This window comes from Lissotriton helveticus, chromosome 9 (assembly GCF_964261635.1).
Source record: "Lissotriton helveticus chromosome 9, aLisHel1.1, whole genome shotgun sequence".
Taxonomy (NCBI): Eukaryota; Metazoa; Chordata; class Amphibia; order Caudata; family Salamandridae; genus Lissotriton; species Lissotriton helveticus.
Window position 1 is genome coordinate 889,918,698 of NC_136070.1, and position 23,190 is coordinate 889,941,887.

The following is a 23,190-nucleotide window of genomic DNA, read 5'->3' on the forward strand; positions in this document are numbered from 1 at the left end:
GGCAAAGTAGACATATTCAATTTTGCTTCTGTTTTCTGCCTCTTGAATGTCTCCTTCTGAGATTTCACATTTGCAATAGATGTTCGTGTAATTGACAGGACTTTAGCAGCTTCTTCCCATCTCATTCATGAATGCTATCACAAAATCACATTGACTTTCTTAAAGAACAGTACAACATCTTTTGTAATATCTTTAGTATGTTTTTACACAATTGCAAAAATAATTTTCTAATTAAATTATAAATATAATACATCAATATTTCGGTAAAACCTTTATGTAAAACGAAATATTAAATATTGTTCTATGGTGTGATTTTTAACACTTTTCATGCTTTTTTTTTAATCCTCAAATATGCTAAAAGACGTTAAATGTAGTTTTATAGTTGCTCCGATATTGATTCTAATGCAAGGTGCAGTTGCAAATACAAAAAGATAACCCTTCACTTAAACTGCAGTAATCTGCAAAAGAAATCGAAGAATACATTTCCTTTTTAAATAACGATTGCCATATTGCTGCTTCTCCCCATAATTAGTTTCTATAATACATACTTGCAACACCCAACAAGTAGGAACGCCCTGGGTCATTAGTCCTAGGCCTGTCATGGAAATGATATGGGGCAGGATCTAGAGAAGGATTTGGTTGAGGGCAGTATTGGATTTTTGCTGATGGTGCCCCAATTCACTTATCTTATGAAGATAGGGCTAGCCATTAGTAAGCCTCACTATCTGGAAACCTGGAAACTGCCCCTTCCTGCTCCGGTTTAATCATGTGCCAGAGTGGCTTTATGCCCTCCCACAGTCCAGCATGTGTCCTATAAAAGGGGGTTGGATGTCCAAATAGATGCCACTTATGAAGAATCTCTCAAGATGCTGCTGTGCCTTCTCCTTACAGCGACCCTTGTGCAAGGCCAATTCACTCCTCCAGTGAGTATTTAAGACTACAGCAAAGTCTTGGGCTCTTATGGTTTCTTGATGGGTGTTTGTTTGCTGTGGCTCTGGGGAGGTGTATAAATGCCAGCATAGCAGATACTCATGGGCTTCTGTTTAAAATCCAGTTTCCATATTGTAAGTTATTATTGTTTATCTCCCCTTGCATTTGGAAAGGTAGCCATGGCTCGCTGAACTGTGCGAAAAACGATTGCATCGAATCTTCTGAAAGTGTTTTTTAACAGTAACATTTGCACTTGTCTTTTTTTTTAAAAAAATGGCATTCTGCTATGCTTGACTCCAATTCGTATCTGGTAAAAAGTGGAGAACTAAAAACACATTGTCGATAAAACATAGGTCGAGGCTGGATAGAATTGTACAATGGAATAAAAGTTTTAACATCGATTTTTGGGGAAAAGTGTGGTACATATTCGCCTTCGTTACAAATGTAGTTGACTAAATTCCGCTTCCTGTGCAAACTCTTGTTTACAAAGGGATCGAAATTTCAATTTGTGTGAGGGAGGACTTTGAAAAATGAGTGGCACACTGTGCATTTTAAAAATAACATTGGGGAAGGAACATGGGCAAAACTTCATAAAATGAGGGGCGCCACCCCACCTAGGGGGCGTGGCGCCTTTAGTGGCAGCAAAGGGCCCTGGCAGAGTAAGGAATCCCTTCCGGGTCGGTAGACCCGGAAGGGGGACACAACAGCAAGCAGACCGGAAGAGCGTCAGGGGAGGCGTAGGATGACCCAGGAAGTATTTCGCGTTTGGCGGGGGGTTTAAAAGCCAAGGGGGCAGTACCTTCGCCCTCTTTGTCCACTTTCCTGGCTCGGGGTCGGAGGTCGCGTTGGAGTTGCCCACCCACCCATCCCTGAAGGCAGCGCTTAGGTTAGGTGGGGTCCTGGGCAAGAGAAATGACAGGGACTCCGTTTGTCGGTGGCACTTTTGGCCCCGGAACAGGTCTTGAAGTAAGTCTATCAGGGCTCCGGGCTGGCGAGAGAGGGTGCTGACCTGCTGGTGGCTCCGGACTCTCTGGCTCTACCCAGGAAGCCAGTGGTTGTCACAAGAGGTGACAGATTATTTACCTGCGGCTCTGTTGACCGTGGGGCATTCAGCCTAAAGGAGAGCAGGCTATCTTGGTTGTGGCCAGCTGGCACAGCCCGAAGGTCAAGCATGAAAATGTATAACATGAAAATGTATAATCTTTACAGTTATTTGGAGTGCTGTGGTGTTTTGAACCAAAATATATTAAAGGATGGTCACAAATAAGTAAAAGAGAGGCCAATGGAGTAATTGGCCGGAGCTGTAAGTTAATAAACGTTTACACTGTGAAGACCAAAACTGACTCAAGGCGATTCTATGAGATGGGGAATGGTGATGGGGCAAGTGCACTTTGTATGCCAACTATTTAAAAACATTACCGTGGGTTTGAGGGTTCTCCACTAAAGGGATGTTATTATGGGAACACCTAAGGCAAATTTTACATTTTAGGCACTTTTGAGCTTCTTTCAGTGCTGACAATTAAAAGTACTTACTCTAGGAACACATCATCAGAAGCAGGATGTGACTATGGTAAGGGTGGAATGACCTGTTGGCCAGTGTCCCACAGTTCAGTCTTCAAAGGTAATTAAGGGATCCCTTAAAATATCATTGGTTCGCCTTCGGTATTGGGGCTTGAGCAACAAGGCTCCAGCCTGTATATTATAGGTGCATGTCACAAATGATTAACAACAGGGCATACAAAAAAATAAGGGGGCAGTTTTACAAGCCCCTTGCACCACTTTTGCGTCACTTTTAACATGGGAAAAGTGACGCAAAAGTGGCGCAAGGGGCTTGTAAATCTGCCCTAAGATTTTTACACTGACATGGGTGCTGGGGAGACACATTGACCTCACACCCATAATGTTTTTTCCTGGGGAACGTGGCAGATATAGGAGGTAACTGTGGTGAGCAGACATTGGTGGGTGTTGCACCAGCCCAGGCCAAGCGCAACATTGTGCGGAAATGGAGCTCCCCAACTCCACCCACTATCTCTGAATGGCGAAGGGCAATGGATTGGTCTTCCAAGTTGTAGGAGACCATCTACAGGGCGCAAGGTTGTTCACAGAAACATGCTCGGATGTGGGACAAATGGTCGGACTACTATGGACTGGGAGGTGATGCAGATTTCAAATGGCCCATAAAAGTCGCTCATTAGAATGTGCTGTGCTGTAGCGGGATACAGGGTGACGGGCAGGTGTGAAGGGAGGGGTACTATGGTGCTGTTTAAAAATGCGAACAAAAACTTGTTTATAACAGATAATAAGATTTTTAATGTTCATACCTTACTTTGGAAGAACAATTAACATATCTCTACAAAGACATTTTATAAATTATCAGGAGCAATAGTGATTGAGATGTGACCAGTGCTTTAATAACATAGGATATCTCTACTTCTCTACTCTTATTTAAAGGGGCTGGTAAGTGTATTACATGGTGAGGTCGCACAACCGCCCCATGTAATGCACTCCATTTCCTCAGAAAGTGCTAATGAAATTTAATCCAAAAGGGCCGAGGAAAGACTCCATGTATCAGACCTGCTTCAAAGCCCCATTTCACACCCTGTTTGCTTATCCAAGCCTCATGAGACAACATAAAGTTTATTCAGACTTCCCAATTAACTACTGCCATGGCCCATGGTAGAGCTGGAGAAATGCTTTCTGGGTTTGACCTTCATTGTGAATGAGCAAGGAGGGAAGGCTTTTGCCTTACATGTACAATAAACAGCACTTCCTGGACCTCTTCCCAATGCCCCTTCCAGGTAGTGGGATAATCGACCTCCAGGGATTTGGCACATTTTCCACTTGGTGTAATGTCAATTCACTTTAATCCTTTATTTCATCGTCATAAGGTGAATGAGATTTCTCTCATACCTCAGAAATTGTAAGAAATATTGAATATTTATCAATCAATCATGACACTTATAAAGCGCACTATATACCCGAGAGGGTCTCTAGGCGCTGGGGGGCGGGGGGAGGGTAGTGCTGCTAGTGATCGAAGAGCCAGGTCTTGAGGAGTCTTCTGAAGGTCAGCAGTAGGTTGGTGGGGAGGGTGTTCCAGGTCTTGGTGGCGAGGTGGGAGAAGGATCTGCCACCATGTCATTCAATCCCCCATGAAGAACACATACACAGGACAAATCATATCAGTTGCCATCATCACAGAAAGAATAAATCCACTTAATATGTGTAGACATGTTTAGAAAAGATGGCTGCAGATTGTGCTACCGCTTGTCACACAGATGTCTGATCACCTGATATTTTTAAAGTAGATAATAACGTGCATTACTCCACCAGGCCATAACTGACGGATTAATAACTAGGCACTTTCCCTTTCTATTATAAGCATACAAAGGTTTAAGTATGAATATTTGGTGCAATGTAGTGCCTGTCAAACCCTACACAGCTAGTCCCATGTTGCAAGAAATGCAGTTAGAGGAAGAAGGGAGGCCCTTTTTAAATGGTTTCCTTTTCTGCATATTGTAAAGAAAGACTAGGAGGCAACAGCGTCAAACAGAGCAAAATAAGGAATCCAGCTGCAAAACAAGTGTTACTCCTCCTAAAAAAGTAAATGGTTACTTGATGACAGGATAGTCTGTGCATGTGCATTTAGGTTGGAAACTGATCACGTTGGCAACCTCTCAGCAGGGCTACCAAACCTCTAATGATACAGGAGCCAACTCTGTTGTGCAGTGCTGCTTTATTTTTCGTAAGCATTTGCACCACATCCCAGCAGCCCTGCCATACTTTTATAGATAAATGCAGATTCATTTCAGAAAGCTTGATGTTCTTCCAGGGGGATATCTCTGGGGATCTGCTGCGTTTTATTGACGATAACAAAACCTTTGCTCTGGGCTGCTGTACTACTCAACTCTCCCCAACAGGGTTACCATTCATTTATTTGATGGTAGCAGCACTTTTCAACAGTGCTTCTATATTTGTAAGGGCGGTGCAGACATTTCCGGTTTGCCTGATTTCCAATTGGCAATATACAAATGGCAGTGATGCTTGTGTCAGTCTTCCTCCCTGAGCTCTGTCGCGGAGTGGACAGGAAATCCCATTTTTAAGAAGATCACCACCAAGAAAGCATTAGTTTTTAGTTAGCTAGATTCTCGAATTTAGCAATTTAATTTTCACCATTATAAAGATGTGTCTATATACTCCAGCATTTTGAGGGCTGGCGGCTAACAAATCAGGACTGACTGAATATAAGGCCACATGGCATGAGATCTATGGGCTCGTGTTTGTGAGGCTATGGGCAGGGCTTTAAGTGGGCCGGGTCCTGCCGATGCTCAGCGCTGGTATTTCCAAACAGCAGGTACTTAGACGGGTCCCTATCGGACTATCCATTTTCGCCCTCACCCTCAGTGTGGAAAAAAAAAATCTTAACTCTGCAGCAGTGACTCTCTTCACTGCCTTTGATGTAACCAAAGAGACTCGTTTTAGTACTTTCACATATTCATAATTTCAGAATTGAAGCATTTTCGTTATATACAACAAAGCCATAGTTGTTGCTTGTTCATCTTATGTAACTAACAACCATTGACAAAGCCAATAATCCTGGCTTGTTGTAGGTATAATGTCATTTGCGGCAATATATATCTGGATGCAATGACAGAAACCGCTAATACCAGTTGAGCGGCACATTATGTTAAGCACAGATTTTTAGCATACATAATTTTAAATTACATTGGCCATGCCCCTTTGAGAGACCCCCCCCAGTTTTTTCATCCCAGTTAAAGCCCTGGCTATGGGTAAAACAGACAGGCTGGTTTATTTCTACAAAGCAGCAGTATCTTATGTTGTAAGCTCGGCCTGTGCTGTTTTTTTGGTCTAGGAATTGAGAACTCAGCACAAACCCCATTTGCTCCTGTTCTAAAACACAATTTGCTCTGTCAATTTTGTTAGTGGCGTAGTGTCTAGAAGAAACTGAAATATGTAGTAAGACAAATAGAGGCAGGCCTAGATAATGCTAAATGGGACATTTGCATAGATTGTGACTTTTATTTTCAAAGGTAAATTTGCACATGTGGTGTCATCAAGACCCAGAAAAATGGTCGGCCCCTGCTCCCCATATCTGTCCATATTGTACTATCCGATCAGAGTGCAGCAGACCCATTTGCCTTATTTACATTAGCGCTCATTGAACTTTGCTACACCATGGAACTTTTTTCAAATCCTTAAAAAATAGCTACTTTTGCCAAAACAACACCCTATTATACAAGGAAGTTGCACAACTCTGAAGGAAGCCTATTGGAGTTTGGTGAAAGGGCAAGTAATACTAGATGTGAGTGACCGAGTCAGTTACTCATTTGTAAATAAAAAAAAGAGTTGGATGTATGTCATTACATAGCATACCAATACCACACGTGCCATTACAACCTGGGTATTACTACGCGATGTCAATGACAACGACATGCCATTACATTGCAACATTTTACCACAACTATGCCTTTTCCACGCATGCCATTACAACGCAAATGCATACGTGGTAAAGCTATACCCATGGTAAAAGTTTGCAAGGTAAGTGACTCTACCCTACCCTACCCTAAACACTAATATAGTACCCCTGCATAACCCTTCCCCGACCACCAGTTCTCTCTCTACAATAACACTACACTACCCTGCACAACCCCCCGACACTACCCTAAACCCTTAAACACTACCCCATGCATGACCCTACCCCCATTCCAGTCCCTACACTGAAACACTTTCCTGCATGACCCCCCGACACTACTCTAAACCCTAAAACACTACACTGCACTAACACTACAACACTACCCTAAACCCTAAAGCACTACACCCAACACGACCCTGCCCCTACCCCCAGTCCGGTCCCTACACTGAAACATTCCCCTGCACGACCCACCCGACACTACTCTAAACCCTAAAACACTAGACTACACTACACAAATCAATCAATCAATGACATTTATAGAGCGCACTACATACCCGTAGGGTCTCAAGGCGCTGGGGGAGGGGGGGTGCCGCTACTGCTCGAACAGCCAGGTCTTCAGCTTCTTCCTGAAGGAGAGATGGTCTTGGGTCAGGCGCAGGTCGATCGGGAGGGAGTTCCAGGTCTTGGCGGCCAGGTAGGAGAAGGACCTTCCTCCTGTAGTCGCTCTTCGGATGCGGGGGACGGCGGCGAGGGCGTGGTTGGCTGATCGGAGGTGGCGTTTGGGAGCGTAGAAGTTGATTCGGCTGTTGAGGTAGCTTGGGCCTTGGTCGTGTAGGGCTTTGTGTGCGTGGGTGAGGAGGCGGAAGGTGATTCTTTTGTTGACGGGGAGCCAGTGAAGGTCTCTCAGATGTCCGGAGATGTGGCTGGTTCGTGGGATGTCGAGGATGAGTCTGGCTGAGGCGTTCTGGATTCGCTGGAGTCTCTTCTGGAGCTTGGCGGTGGTACCGGCGTAGAGGGCGTTGCCGTAGTCCAGTCGGCTAGTGACGAGGGCCTGGGTGACGGTCTTCCTGGTCTCGGTGGGGATCCACCAGAAGATCTTCCGTAGCATGCGTAGGATGTTGAAGCACGCCGAGGAGACGTTGTTGACTTGCCTGGTCATGGAGAGGGAGGAGTCCAGGATGAAGCCCAGGTTGCGTGCATGGTCTGTCGGTTTGGGTGCGGTGCCCAGGGCGGGGGGCCACCAGGAGTCGTCCCAGGCGGAGGGTGAAGAGCCCAGGATGAGGACCTCCGTCTTGTCCGAGTTCAGTTTCAGGCGGCTGGTCGTCATCCACTCGGCTACCTCTTTCATCCCTTCGTGCAGGTTGGCTCTGGCGGCGGCGGGGTCGTTGGTCAGGGAGAGGATCAGCTGGGTGTCGTCGGCGTAGGAGATTATGCTGAGGTTGTGTTGGCGTGCGATGGCCGCGAGGGGGCTCATGTAGACGTTGAAGAGGGTGGGGCTCAGTGAGGATCCTTGGGGGATGCCGCAGATGACTTCGGTGGCCTCTGACTTGTACGGTGGTAGGCGGACTCTCTGTGTTCTTCCGTCGAGGAAGGAGATGATCCATTCCAGCGCCTTGTCCTGGATTCCGACGTTGCTGAGGCGCTGTACTAGGGTGCGGTGGCAGACCGTGTCGAATGCCGCGGAGAGGTCTAGGAGGATGAGGGCCACTGTTTCTCCGTTGTCCATCAGGGCTCGGATGTCATCGGTGGCGGCTATGAGGGCGGTCTCGGTGCTGTGATTGGCTCGGAAGCCGGACTGTGAGGGGTCGAGGGATCCATTCGTCTCGAGGAAGGCGGCCATCTGCTTGTTGACGGTCTTCTCGATGACTTTGGCTGGAAACGGTAGGAGCGAGATGGGGCGGTAATTCTTGAGTTCGGTGGGGTCCGCTGAGGGTTTCTTGAGTAGAGCGCTGAGTTCGGCGTGCTTCCAGCTCTCAGGGAAGGTGGCGGTGTCGAAGGATGTGTTGATGATGTCTCGCAGGTGGGGTGCGATGACAGCGTCGGCCTTGTTGAAGACGTGGTGAGGGCAGGGGTCGGTCGGTGATCCGGAGTGGATGGAGTTCATCGTGCGGATGGTGTCTTCGGTGCTGATCGGGGTCCAGGCGTGGAGGGTGGTGGTGGGGGGTGGTTGTTCGGTCTTGGTGTGCGTTGGTTGGTTGTTGAAGCTGTTGTGTATGTCCGCGATCTTGTTGTGGAAGTATGAGGCGAGGGAGTTGCAGAGGTCTTGCGATGGGGTGATGTCGTTGTTTCCTGCGCTGGGGTTGGATAGCTCTTTCACGATGTTGAAGAGTTCTTTGCAGTTGTGTGCGTTGTTGTCCAGCCGGTCCTTGAATGCAGTTTTCTTGGCGGCGCGGATCAGCTGGTGGTGCTTTCGGGTGGCCTGCTTGAAGGTGGTCCTGTTGTCCGGTGTGGGTTCCCTTCTCCAGACTTTCCCGAGGGCTCGGCAGTTCTTCTTGGAGCTCTTGAGTTCGTCGGTGAACCACGGGGCTTTCTTGCTGCCGGGTCTGTTGGGCGGGGTCCTCAGCGGGGCGAGCTCGTCCGCGCAGATGCTGATCCACTTCGTGAGGTTGTCGGCGGCCTGGCTGGGGTTCGCTGAGCTGGCAGGAGGGTGCTGGCTCAGGGAGGTGGCGAGCTGGTCTGCTGTGATCTTGTTCCAGCTTCTGCGGGCGGCCTGTTGCTGGTGGTGGTGGGTCTTCGTTCTCTTGAAGGTAAAGTGGACGCAGCTGTGGTCCGTCCATTGAAGCTCTGTGGCGTGGCTGAAGTCGATGTCTGTGCTGGAAGAGAAGACTGCGTCGAGTGTGTGTCCGGCGAGGTGGGTGGGGGTGGACACCAGCTGCTTGAGTCCAAGATTGGCGAGGTTGTCGAGCAGGGTGCTGGTGTTGCGGTCGTTGTTGTTCTCCAGGTGGAAGTTGAGGTCCCCCAGGAGGATGTAGTCAGCGGAGGGTAGGGCATGCGGGCTGACGAAGTCGGCGATGTCCTCGCTGAATTGTGTGCGTGGTCCCGGGGGTCGGTAGATCAGGGTGCCTCTGAGGGTGGTGTTCGGGTCGGTGTGGATCTGGAAATGCAGGTGTTCCGCAGTGGTCAGGGAGTTGTCGGTGCTGGTCGTGAGACGGATGGTGTTCTTGTGGATGATGGCGATGCCTCCTCCCACCTGGTTGGCGTTGCGGTCCCTCCGGACGATCTTGTAGCCCTCTGGGATAGCGATGGCGATGTCGGGAGCTGAAGAGGCGTTCATCCAGGTCTCAGTGAGGAAGGCCACGTCTGGGGCTGTGGTGTCTAGGAGGTTCCAGAGTTCGATGGCGTGCCTGTGGACGGAGCGGGTGTTGAGCAGGATGCACTTGAGGTGGGTGCTGCTGGAGGTCGACTTGGCGGGTGCTGGTGCGAGGCAGGTCCGGATGCAGGTGAATTTGCAGGCGTGGCAGCTGAAGGGTCCGTAGGTGCATCGTGGTGTGGCTTGGTGGCAATCTGGGAGTCGGCCGGTGTTGAGTGCGGTGAGGGTGGCGGCGGAGTACGTCAGGCGGATCGGTCGGGGTCTTCGGGGGCCAGGGGTCCTGGCACTGGGCGCGGTCCAGGCGCGGACGGGCGCAGACGGGCTTACCTTTGGAGCGCCTTCGGCGCACAATCGGCGCACCCGCTGCGCGTGGCCGCTGCGCGTTCGCACGGTCGCCATATAAGGCGAAGTGCGCGGGTGGGCGGAGCAGCTGGGAGGCGGGAGCGGGGAGGGTACAGAAGAGAAAAGGGGCGGGGCAAATGGCGGTGGCGGGAAGCGGGGAGGGAGAGCGGAACACTACAACACTACCCTAAACCCTAAAACACTACTCCCAGTACATCCCTCACCTACCCCCAGTCCAGTCCCTGCACTGAAACACTACCCTGCACAACCCCACCCAATATTACCCTAAACCCTAAAACATTACACTACACAATCACTACAACACTACCCTAAACCTAAAACACTACCCCCAGCACGACCCTACCCCTACCCCCAGTCCGGTCCCTACACTGCAACACTACCCTGCATGACCACCCCCCGACACTACCCTAAACCCTAAAACACTACACTACACAAACACTACACTACCCTAAACCCTAATACACTACCCCTAGCACGACCCTGCCCCTACCCCCAGTCCGATCCCTACACTGAAACACTACCCTGCACGACCCCGCCAACACTACCCTAAACCCTAAAGCACTACACTACACAAACACTACAACACTACCCTAAACACTAAAACACTACCCCCAGCACGACCCTGCCCCTACCCCCAGTCCAGTCCCTACAATGAAATACTACCCTGTACAACACCCCCTAACACTACCCCAAACCTTAAAATACTACACTACACAAACACTACAACACTACTCTAAACCCTAAAACACTACAACACTACCCTAAACCCTAAAAAACTACACTACACAAACACTACAACACTACCCTAAACCCTAAAACACTACACTACACAAACACTACAACACTATCCTAAACCCAAAAACACCACCACCAGCAGCACGACCCGGCCCATACCCCCAGTCGGTCCCTACACTGAAACACTACCCTGTACAGCCCCCCAGACACTACCCTAAAACTTAAAACACTACACTACACAAACACTACAACACTACCCTAATCCCTAAAACACTACACTACACAAACACTACAACACTACTCTAAACCCTAAAACACTACACTACACAAACACTACAACACTACCCTAAACCCTAAAACACTACACTACACAAACACTACAACACTATCATAAACCCAAAAACACTACCACCAGCAGCACGACCCTGCCCCTACCCCCAGTCGGTCCCTACAATGAAACACTATCCTGTACAACCACCCAGACACTACCCTAAACCTTAAAACACTACACTACACAAACAGTACAACACTACCCTAAACCCTAAAACACTACCCCCAGCACGACGTGTGGCACATGGGGCAGGAGAGATCATCTTTAGAATAAGGTGTGTACACCCAGATGCAGATCCTGCTGCAATACAGCAATGGGAAGAGGGAGCAGACTGTATTAAAGATGGAGGAACAGAGACATGATAAATAGCTGCATGGATTGAGATTTCGAAGAAGGGGCAGTTAGACACAACGTGCTCCAGTTCTGTAACAGCTGTAGTCAGAATAAGGAACTCCTTGTTTTCCCAATCTCTAAAGTTGTAATAAAAAGTCAATAGACCACTGTCTCAATGCAGAAAATGCTGAGGGTTTGACTGACAGGTCATCCAAGCAAAGCCCGGTGAAGAAATAGAAGGAAAGCCATTGTCTGAAGGGGGCTGATGCAAAGCTCTCTCTCTCACTATGCTTCTTTTTGTAGATTGTAAAAATAAATAATGGTATGTGCTCTCGCAATAAGTGGCTAAAGCCATTATACCCAGTCCTACAAGGGAATTATTTCTTGGTCTAAAGAATCAGGTGGGGAGGACGTTCTTGCATTCCAAGACAACCTATGAACCTGACTACAACTGTTTTCTTATGTTCTCAGGACCCGAAGAATGTCACTGGATCTGTAGATGAGAATGGAGTCTGCCTTTGCACAGTTATCCTACCTGACAACACGTTTCCCGTGGAAAGGATGGAAAGCCTGGAAATATCGGCAAACAAAATGAACATCAGCGTGCAACAACAAATCACTACGGTAAGTGTGCATTTTGTTTTACTTTTCTGGTCGTAGGTGGATCATTAACCCCAACAGTTATGCCTGTAGTTTTGCACTGGTGAACCTTATAAAAGCCTTAAGTGACTGGTTATTGAAATAGCTGCTTGCTCTGATTGGTAAAAGTATGCTTCTACCACCTAAAATTAATTTTATTACTTGTAATAAAAAAAAAATCCCTTCGGTTCTGTTTAACCGTACTTAAGAGAATAATGTATACCGTGGAAAGTAATGGTTCACAAAATAGTGTGCAACAATTATCTCATTCGTACTGATTGACGTGATCACTGATAACATAGACTGCCTCACGCAGGGGGAAAGGGAAGGTGCTATACCAAAAAGGAAAAGAGGGGCTCAAAATCACAGAGGGCGCAAAGCGAAAATCCAAAAGCACAATGAAGTAGTAGAGGGTAATAGACCAGGATTAAGTAAAAAGGGGCCCCCCTCAACAGATAAAACCATACCTCCAACTGCTGCCTCATCGCCACCGAAGACACCAAGTGTGGCAATCCTATCCCCGCCTATAACTATAGATGCTCTTGATCTGACTTTACCTAGGATCGAAGTACTCTTTAAATCAATTCTAAGCTCCTTAGTTACACGTCTATCAAAGATTGAAGCTAGGCTTGTGACTATAGAACAAGCAACGGTACAGCTTGCTGACATTCATAAGATAAATAATATGAAAGCGAAAGGTGGAATCGAGCTTGGGAGCAAGAAGGTTGCACCCAAGCTCCCTCTCAAGGATGCTGGGCTAGCACCAAAAACATTACAAACACAAACTCCCTTAGCACATACTGCTACTACTCCAGCTAGCGTTTCTATTCCACACACGCTATCTCTGCCGGCATCTACTGTTACTACCCAGGTGACTGATGGCAATTCAAGATCTAACCGCCCACAAAAAGAAGTTGCCGCCAAACAGGATGCACATGTCACCACAATAAAACACAGAACTGTGAATTTGCCGCCGGAGGCAAGCCCGTACACAGTTATTTTGGCTGGTGTACCAGAGTTGAAGCCTGATTCTAAAGAATCTGTATTCGCTCTTAAGAATAAGGTCACCAATTGGCTTTCCATGAATAGACCCTTACCTCATGGAATTACTAGTGGGGTCCTTACGGTTAGGAGAGTCCCTTGGTTGGGCCACACAGAGAAAACAGTAAAAGGAGATTGCGTCATAATTAATTTTAGAGATCCCAGGACAGTCTCCCACATCTGTAGTTGGCCACATTTTGAGCAGGGTACATCCATCCAGTCGTTACCCCTATCCTTTTTCTACCCACCTGTGTATAATTCTTACGAGGAAGAGGGCTGGCACACCATTCCCAGGAGGGGGAGAGCTAGGGTCGATAGAGCTAGGGGTGACTTTTATTTTCCGAGAACATACCAGCCACACCAGCCAGACTTCTTTCCGATATTTAATAGATATAGTTGTCTGGATATGGTGAACTGACTTAATCAGGGTAGGAGGTGGGACATGGGTGACTTCCAGGGAACACATAACAAAGGAAACAGCAGTCCCTCCATCACAAGCTCTGCTAGCCTTTCGATCAACAATGATTGTGATGAGGCCTACAACAACACTATAGGAATTCCCTCAATTAACAAGAGCCCCCCACCCAATATTGAGGTTCCTAGTACAGAGACACAGGAGCAACCCTTTAGTCTTTTACCACAGGTTAGCAGAAGGGACACAGCGACACATACAACTCCTGTCCCAAATCCCAGATCATCTTCACTTAATATACTGTCCTGGAATGTGGCTGGATTGGGGAATAAATTGAACTGCCCTGACTGGAGTTCATTTATTGAAGGTAAGGACATATGCCTATTTCAGGAAACCTGGGCCGGAGATGTTGTCCTTCGAACAGGCTTCGCAGCTTTTTCGATCCCGGCGAAATGGGGAGGGAAGGGCCGCCCCTCGGGGGGCCTTGCAACCTGGGTGGCCACGGACCTGGGATGCAAGGCTTCAATCATCCCCTCAGTTTCTAATGACATCCTTGGGGTCCTGCTGGAGTGGCCAAACTCGAGTAGGTTGATTGTGGTAAATGTCTACTCTAGACCAGTAAATACCACAAAAGAGTCAGACACCATTGACCAACTCTCGGCTTTCCTCAGTGACATTCCCCAGAGTACACCATTCCTGGTGGGTGGCGATTTCAACTGCCACTTTGAGCCCCTCCCAGGTTTATTGGACGGACTATCATAGGAGGAGGATGCGGTCTGGTTGGTACCCCCTAGGGAATCCCCCCCACCCAGAGCTTGGACACCTCTAGCTCTTCAAATCATGGCCCTAACTCTGAAGTGGGGCAGGCGGGCTTGCAACGGACGAATATCCTCAGACATTCCATCAAAATGTACTTACCACAGGGAGGGCAGGGAGTCTAGACTGCATTAAATCTTGGTTCAACTCTCCATGTGGCCTCCAGGGAAGACAGCGACCACAACGCACTAGAACTGGTATATGCGATTTCTGACTTAGAGGACAGAGGGGCCGCAATAGAGGATGTTGCCTCAGGGCTGGTATTGACAAATAACAGACGGCGAGTGAGGTGGGAGAAGTTAGCCTCCAAATCGGAGAAAGTTTGCAAACTTTATTCCCGACTCATACCGACCCTTGAAAAGGTGTGCATGATAATAGAGCTCCCCATGTCCCAGGACATATATAAGGAGTTAGGGATGGCACACAAGAATCTTATTGAGTCTGTGGCTGAGGTCCTCTTCACCACAGCAAAGAGGCGGCATTACGACTGCCCCAACTGGTACAATCAGGCTTGCCGGAAGGCCAAACTGGATCTTCTGATATCCATTAAGGACGGTGCAGGCAGGCCTGCTATCCAGGCAAGAAGAAGGGACTATAAGCGCCTGATCACCAATGCCAAAAGTGAATGGGAGCATGAAAAATGGGAAAATCTTGCTACAACATTAGCCACTAGGTACTCCCGCAAATTTTGGCTTATTGTCAACACGGGGTCCGAGGAGTTGGCTTTGCAATCGAACCCAACATCGCAGCTAAGACCTGGCAAGACCATTTCCACTCCCTTTACAAGCTCCCCGACGATGTTATTAATGGCACTCCTCTGAACGTAGGCACAACAATGGAGGGGGATCCTTTCACGGAGATGGAACTCAGTGCAGCCTTTGCAGGGCTGGCAACAGACAAAGTGCCCGGACTCGATGGGCTGCCGGGCGACCTATTTAAGCAAGAGCCAGATGTATGGGCTCCCTATCTGGCCTTGATATTTAATGCCATTCTTAGGGGTATGGAGGTTCCCTGTACTTGGCTGGGAGCAGAGATTGTTCCCATATTTAAGAAGGGATCACCTCTGCTCCCAGCCAACTACAGGCCTATTAGCCTCATAGATGTATCCCAGAAGCTATTTGGAAGGCTGATTTTAGATCGCCTCCAAAATTGGATGGAGGAATTCTCTATCCTTAGTCCCTATCAGGCCGGATTTAGAAGGGGGGTCTCTACTACCGACCAGATATTCCGCCTGAATCTCCTATATTGGAAGACTGCGGTACTTGAGGGCGGCACCCTGATAAACGGAATTCGTGGACTTGAGAGCCGCCTTCGATTTAGTACCCAGAGATAAACTCTGGACTCTATTGATGGAGCTGGGTATCCCAGTCGATATCCTGACTATCCTGATAAGGCTGCACCAGGGAAATTTTGCAAGGGTGAGGTGCGGTAGAAATGGGGCACTTTCCGATAGGTTCTCCGTTGATAGGGGATGAGACAGGGTTGTGTGCTTGCACCGACCCTGTTCTGCCTCTTTGTCAACGGGGTAATTGCCCACCTGACCAGGATCGATGACATCGATGCTCCCAAATTGAACGGCAGCAGGGTGCCTGCTATCATGTTTGCGGACGACACCCTGCTGCTGTCCAAATCGCCAACGGGAATACAAAGAGTCCTGGACGGGTTCTCGGCGTTTTGCGTGGAGCAGGGGCTTGAGATCAATGCGTCTAAAACCAAATTCATGATTCTCAACCCCCCCTCCTCAACACGCCCCAACCCTACTATAGGCCCATCAAGATTAGAGAGGGTGCTTACCTTTGAATACCTGGGCGTAACCATTAACCAGGATATGACTTGGGACACGCACCGGGCTAAGGCCCATATGAAATTGGTCCATCTAACGGGTGGTATTTCTAGGATGACAAGCAGGTCGACTTATAAACCTTTTAGTGCTGCCCTCGAAATTTATAAAATGCAGGCTAGAGGGGCAGTTTTATATGGAGGGGAACTGTGGGGCCACTGTCCCGCTCAAAAACTCCAGATCATTGAAAACAACTTCATTAGGCAGTTGGCGGCACTACCCCCGAGCACCCCGCTTCTCCCGTTGAGACTCGACCTAGGCCTGAGACCTATTGTGGAGGAACTGGGATTAAGACCAATCACCTTCTGGCGTCGCATCTGGAGTACGCCCGAACTTATGAGCTACAGGAGTGAGTTACAAGAGATTCTTAGTCTACCCAAGTCAAGACAAATCCCATGGTTAAGTTACATCAAACAAACATGTGAGAAATTGGGAAGACCAGAATTATGGCTAGATCCAGCTAATACATGTCCTAGGATCCCAGGCAAACTCCTAGTAAGAGATTTTCATGAGATGAAGCTTAAAGCCACAATGGGGGGCATACGGGAGGGGTCCCTTACAGAATTGTTTATTAAGTTTAAAGATTCGTACATACTCGAATGTGTAGTAGATGGCATCTCTCCCGTCCTCACTAGAAAAATCTTCTTGCAATGGCGATATGGCACACTTCCCACAAGGGCTTTTACCAAACACTGGGCCCAGCCTCCATTAGGTGAGGATTGCCCTTCATGCTCATACCATCTGGAAGATGATTTGCATATTATGTTTTTCTGCAAGGCTTATCGAAGACCTAGGAAATACTGGCTTGTCCCCCTTCTTAAAAAACTTGGCTTCAGACGATATCTCCCAGCTTATAGGGTTTTAAAAACGGATCTTTCACCCCTTATTGTGTTTGGGGTAGCAAACTTTTTAACCACGATGTGGCACACCCGCAATCATTTTTTAAAAATGTGAGTAGGATTTGGCATAAAGGAAGTCTTTAGACGATATCTAACTGTAATACATAGCAAATGTTTTTATTACTATTTGTAAATACTTTTTAATGATGTTGGCTGGATATCATCTGTATTTTAAATTGAATATGTATTTGTATATCTTTTATGATCTAAAATTTATCGAAATAAAGATTGAAATGAAATGAAAATTATTGGTAAAAGTATGCTTCTACCACCTAAAATTAATTTTATTACTTGTAATAAAAAAAAATTCCTTCTGTTTCATCGGTTCTGTTTAACCGTACTTAAGAGAATAATGTATACCGTGGAAAGTAATGGTTAAAAAAATAATGTGCAACAATTATCTCATTCGTACTGATTGCACATTTTCCAGCGATGAACAACTTGAAAAAATACCATATAATAACGTGAATTATGGTCCTGATCTTTCTGGGATATTATAATCTCTCTAAAATGTACTGTTGGTTAATCGCGTTCTGATGTCAGAATGCATTTGCCATGTGAAAATCCTGTCACTGGTCGCAGGTAATAATGTGGTATTTAGGTGGTCAACTGTATTATTAATATAGAGCTTTTCAGCCTGACTTACATCAGGTCCCTGGCAGCTCTTGGGGGTGCATGACTGAGTATTGTTTATAGTTCGGCCTCCCTATGATATTTTGGGTGTGGTGTGTGACTATGTTGTGGAAGCATGGCGCATTCAATGTTGCTGTACATAGGCATTGTGAGTTGTGGGCAGTATGACACTGGATGCTACCATGCATGTAGCTATTTAACATCTGCAGTGTGGGTGGTATCGTGTAGATCAATCTAGTAGTGATGTACCAATGCTGATAAATTAAAATCAGTTGGGAGGTTTTGTGTGAACTATTTGATAGGGCTGTGGGGCCTTATTGTGCTGTACACTCACAAATACCATCTTGGGTCCAGTCAGGCTCATTTACTTATCCTCAAGCTCAACTCTGGGTAGCTCTGATCGCACGCAGTAAGGCTTAGCAAAAGAGCTATGCGTAAAGCATTTACCAGCACCAAACAACGAAATAAGAAAGTCACAGCACACAAAAGAAAGAGAACAATAATTTATATATAATATTTATATTATATTTTTATGATTTTTTAGAGATCTTGATGAGTAAAATCCACCAGAGGGTTGTGGAGACTAGGTGGCATATTATCAAGGGGGTTTATCTCCGCTTTTTTGGCTTTAAAAGCCAAGAAAGCGGAGATAAAATTATCTCGCTATTACCTAGCTGTCGCTAACACCAGTTAGCGACAGCTAGTAGGAGATAGCGACCATCTCGGGCCCCACTTTGCATGTCAGTGATATTTATCACTAATGACATGCAAAGTGGGCGTGCCAAGATGTTTGTGACTGGAAACAGTCGCTAACATCGCTATCTCCTATTACCAACTTTTGGAGATATTCGCGCTAAGCGCGAATATCTCCAAAAGCTAACACCTGCCCTGAGCAGTTCTTAGCCATGTTATCCAATGGGAGGTGGATAACATGGCTAAGAGCATTAGCTCGGTAATGCATGAATATCGTGGACTTTTCAGCGATATTCATACATTGTGGCCGTTTTTTATCGCATTTGCGATACACCTTGGTAATACCAAGGTTTATCTGCCATAAAAATCGCCGCAGCTCAGCGGTAAATTTTTATCTCTAACCAAGCAATAGCGATAATTATCGCTATTGCTTGGTAATATGCCCCTAAGATTTTAAATGATATAACTTTTATACATTACGACAAACAAGATTGGTTAACAAAATACTGTAAATGTTTGAAAAGTTTGAAACAGTTAGTTCAGGAACTACGGCCCGGGTTGGACAACCAAATCCAATGAGAGTGAGGTCTAGAGGGCCAGAGAGGAGACTTTGGACTGTTAAGTGGCCACCAGATCGTTTTTACAGCAAGAACCAAACTTTATAGAACAACCGCCATAGACTTTAATGGACTTGTCCTAATGCTGTGGCAAAAGATGCTCAAAGGATACTCCGGTTGTGGTGTAGTTGATGGTGGTGTCTTTGGGGTGGTTCTTCGGTCCATGCGTGAAGTGGTGTGAACTTGGCCACAGAGGTCTGGTTCCCTCGAAGTCCTCTACATTGCAGCAACAGGCCAGCCAATGCTGGGCTACTGGTCAGTCTGCACCGCGGCCGGAGTGAAATCCTTAGGTAGGGGCTAGTGTCCATTGGGTGCAATGAATCTGGACTTAGAGAGCATTCCCAAGCAAGGCAGACTTGGGTGAATTTTTTGGCTATATCGGATTCATCCTCTTGTGTGCCCGGCACCTGTAGTGGCAAAACGTATGCAGTGGCCACCAACTTGTCGGTTTCGGTTATTTCAGCTTTTGTGTCCCTGGAGCTGGTTCCAGGAGATCAGCCAACTGATCCTTGGAATCATTGCTGTATATTGAGACTGAGAATCAACTTTTCCTCGAGCCAGGAGCCACAGGGACAGTGCAAACTTTGCTTTACCAAAGTGCAACAGGTGCAGTCCTTCCAATTGTGCAGCCTCTCTTTGTGTGGGTCTAAGGGCAGCTGGACAGTCCTTCTTCAGTCCTCTCTCTGTTTCAGGAGTGATCTGAGGGTCAAAATGCCATAATTATCCCAGGAAAGTACCCCGAGGGGACCACACAGTCACTAGCCAATGGCCCCTCCTACCTAATGACAATGTTCCTGTGATGTGCGGCTTCTGGCTATCCCAGAGAGCCACAATCTTGTCCCTTTCAAGATGGCATGATTCTCTCTTGATCGTGAGGCGCTTGGTAGCCCACCCTAGAGGTGTGCCTACTAGAGGGCTACACGCCTAGGTAGAACTGGTTTTGGGGTGAGTTTTCTCTCCTTGATCCTGTCTCCATTTTGTCTGCAGGACCAAAAGGCATCCTGCTCAGAGGTATTAGCACCACTTTTCTTACCTTTGAAGCTCGCCTTTTAGGCTTACACCTACAGTTGCCATCCTGTGGGAGGAGGTGACACATTGCTCCATGACAACTGCCTTTGTTCCTGGGCCGCGGAGTTTTTCACATGTCTCCCCAGGTGGTCAGAAAGCTGTCTGTGTGCCAGGCCTTTTTGAGGCCACTGTAATAGCTGGAGCACAGAGTGGTAACTTTCAAAAAGTTGCTTAACTTTGAAAGTTGCAGAAATGTCAACCATTAAGTTTCATTTAATGCTATGATTCAATTGATATCTTATGTGACCCAGTTAGGTAGACCCATTCAGGAGTTAGCCGGGTTGGGGTTTCCAAGCCATAACACTGTATTAGCCAGTGGTGCTACTTACTTTATCCACGGCAAAACAACTATTTGGAAGTATTGCTGTTAAAGCGTATGAAAAAATGTATGTCTTACTTAACAAAATGCAGCTTCCTGTCATTGGGCTCTATAGACCTTCCTTAATGGAGGCATATTATTTTGTTAAGGGATGGGGTGTCTTTGCCATTGGTGTGAATGCAAAAGTCAAACTGGCAGTGCAAACACTGACCTTCAAGTCTGCAGTGGCAAGTTGGGAGCCATTTTGTCAAGTCAAGTCAAGTAATCTTTATTTCGATCATAAAAGATCATAAAAGATATACAAATTGATTTTCATCATTTAGCAATTAAAACCATTATAGAATGTACTATACATTTAAAAAAAAAAAAAAAAAAAATCCCAACTCATGGTTAGGGTCTGCTTACTAAAATAACACTTTACTTAAAAAGAGGACGAAACGATCTCAAAACTGATGTGCACGACAATTTAAAAAAAAAAAAAAAAAGGAACAAAGGTATTCACGCAGCTATGGTGTCCTTGATTATTTTTGTACGTAATCGCCACATTGCCGTCAAAAATTTGGCCATTACGAACACTGTTGGTGCCGATAGGTCTGTCTTGAGCACTCTGTAGGCCGGAGCATATGTTCGAAAGCCCAAGTTCTTTAAGTGAGGGACCAACCAATAACTCCTGATTCTGCTATAAGCTCTACAGAACAGGACCACGTGAAGATCACTTTCCAGTTTGTAGTTGCAGGCTGGACACACCCCTGAGTCCAGATCGCCGGCCCAGGATTTAGTAAGGGACCTCAGGGGGAGAGATCCATACCTCCATTGCATGTAGATCTTCCGTGAGAACACATGTGTCATGCCATCTAGTACATGTTCATGACTATATGAGTCTTTTGCCTTGATGAATGTGTCGGTTAGGGATCCTTCCCGGATAGAATTCAAAGATTTCTGGAGCATAACGCTATAGAATAAATTTGAAAGTGCTTTTCTAGAAAGCCTTGCGGACGCAATCTCTGGCTCGGACCATAGCTCTGGGACTCCGAGGGTCGTGCACATGTCCCTGATGTACTTTATCCAGGGGATTTTGGTGGCGTAGGTTGATCTAAGAAGTTCCTGCAGTTCGTTTCTGTAATTTACCAGATCCTGACTGCTCCACAAACGCCTCCAGTAGGTCAGGGGTTTTAGGCCCAATTCCTCGGTAATTGGTCGTAATGCCAAATCCATTCTTAGGGGGAGAAGCGGAGTGCTGGGGGGAAGTGCAGCTAATTGTCTTATAAAGTTATTTTCTGCAACCTGTATGGTATATAACGGAATGTGTCCCCAGAGCTCCCCCCCAATAAGTAATGCCCCCCCGCGCTTGAGCTTTGTAGATATGGATGGCAGGTACCAATGGGCGAAGAGGAGATTTTTTAGCAATTCTTGTTATGGCGCCTGCCCTCTGAACTAATTTTGTTGTTGCTTTTGTTTTGTGTGGCAGCCATGTCAGGTTCTGGTTAAGGGTTATGCCAAGATATTCTATTACATGAACCCTTTCCAGGGTTGTAGATCCTAGGCGCGGGTTTGGGCAATTTTTGGGTTTGGGGTTGAGAATCATGAATTTTGTCTTTGAGGGGTTTATTTCCAGACCCCTTTCGTTACAGAACCCCAAAAACCCATTCAGGACCCTCTGAAGCCCCATTGGCGTTTTTGACAGCAGCAGGGTATCGTCCGCGAACATGATCGCTGGTACCCTGCTGCTGTTCAATTGTGGCGCATCAATATTAGGGATCCTGTTCAGGTACTCTATCACCCCGTTCACAAATAGGCAAAACAGGGTCGGCGCCAATACGCAACCCTGCCTTACCCCTCTGCGAACGGGGAACCTGTCCGTCAGCCTGCCCCCCTTTCCATATCTAACTAGGGCATAGTTGTCAGTGTGCAATCTAATTAGGATATGGAGAATATCTCCTGGAACACCCAACTCAGCCAGGACCTCCCACAGTTTGGCCCGCGGGACCAAATCGAAGGCGGCACAAAGGTCCACAAAGACCGCGTACAATGTCCCGCCTTCGATAAGTACCGTCTTCCATTAAATAATATTCAGTCTGAGTATTTGGTCGACTGTGGAGACTCCTTTTCTAAATCCCGCCTGGAGAGGGCCTAAAATGTCAGTCTCCTCTATCCAGCATTGCAGCCTGTTAAGTATTAGTCTTCCAAATAGCTTCTGGGAGACATCAATAAGGCTGATTGGGCGGTAATTGACTGGGAGCAGGGGCGATCCCTTTTTTTAAATCGGGACCACCTCTGCCCCAGCCAAGTGTCTGGTATTTTCATTCCCCCCAGCACCGCATTAAATAACACTAGGAGATAGGGTGCCCAGATTCCTGGTTCCTGCTTGAATAGGTCACCCGGGACCCCATCCAAGCCTGGTGCCTTTCCCGAGGACAGCCCTGCTATCGCCATCCTAATCTCTTTTATAGTAAAAGGATCAAAAGCCTGTTTTTCGGGAATGATGGGTGAAGAAGGTTCTATCCCCCATCTTCTAACGAATATAACAACTGGAAGTGTTTTTGCCAAGCACTTGCAGCAATATTAGGTTCAATTGCCGGGGGGAGATCTCCACAGCCGTGGTTAATGATTCTCCAGAATTTGCGGGAGTCTCTTACTGCTAAGGACTCCGGGAGATTCTCCCAGTGCTGCACATCCCACTCTATCTTGGCGTTGGATATAAGTATTTTATAAGCCCTCCTTCTGGTGCGGATCTCTTCCCTCGGGCCTCCTAGTTTTATACTAGATAAAAGGTTACATTT

At 47.0% G+C, this 23,190-nt stretch overlaps 1 protein-coding gene across 1 annotated transcript in view; it reads left to right on the forward strand.

Moving 5' to 3' along the window:
- Positions 1-837: 837 nt before the first annotated feature.
- The window catches only part of LOC144783314 (olfactomedin-4-like), a 66,554-nt gene continuing 44,201 nt past the window's right edge, over positions 838-23,190 (forward strand). The window contains exons 1-2 of the mRNA XM_078662353.1: positions 838-923; positions 11,905-12,057. Coding sequence (XP_078518479.1) covers positions 867-923; positions 11,905-12,057 — 210 coding nt within the window. The 5' untranslated portion in view covers positions 838-866. The remainder of the gene's footprint in view (positions 924-11,904; positions 12,058-23,190) is intronic.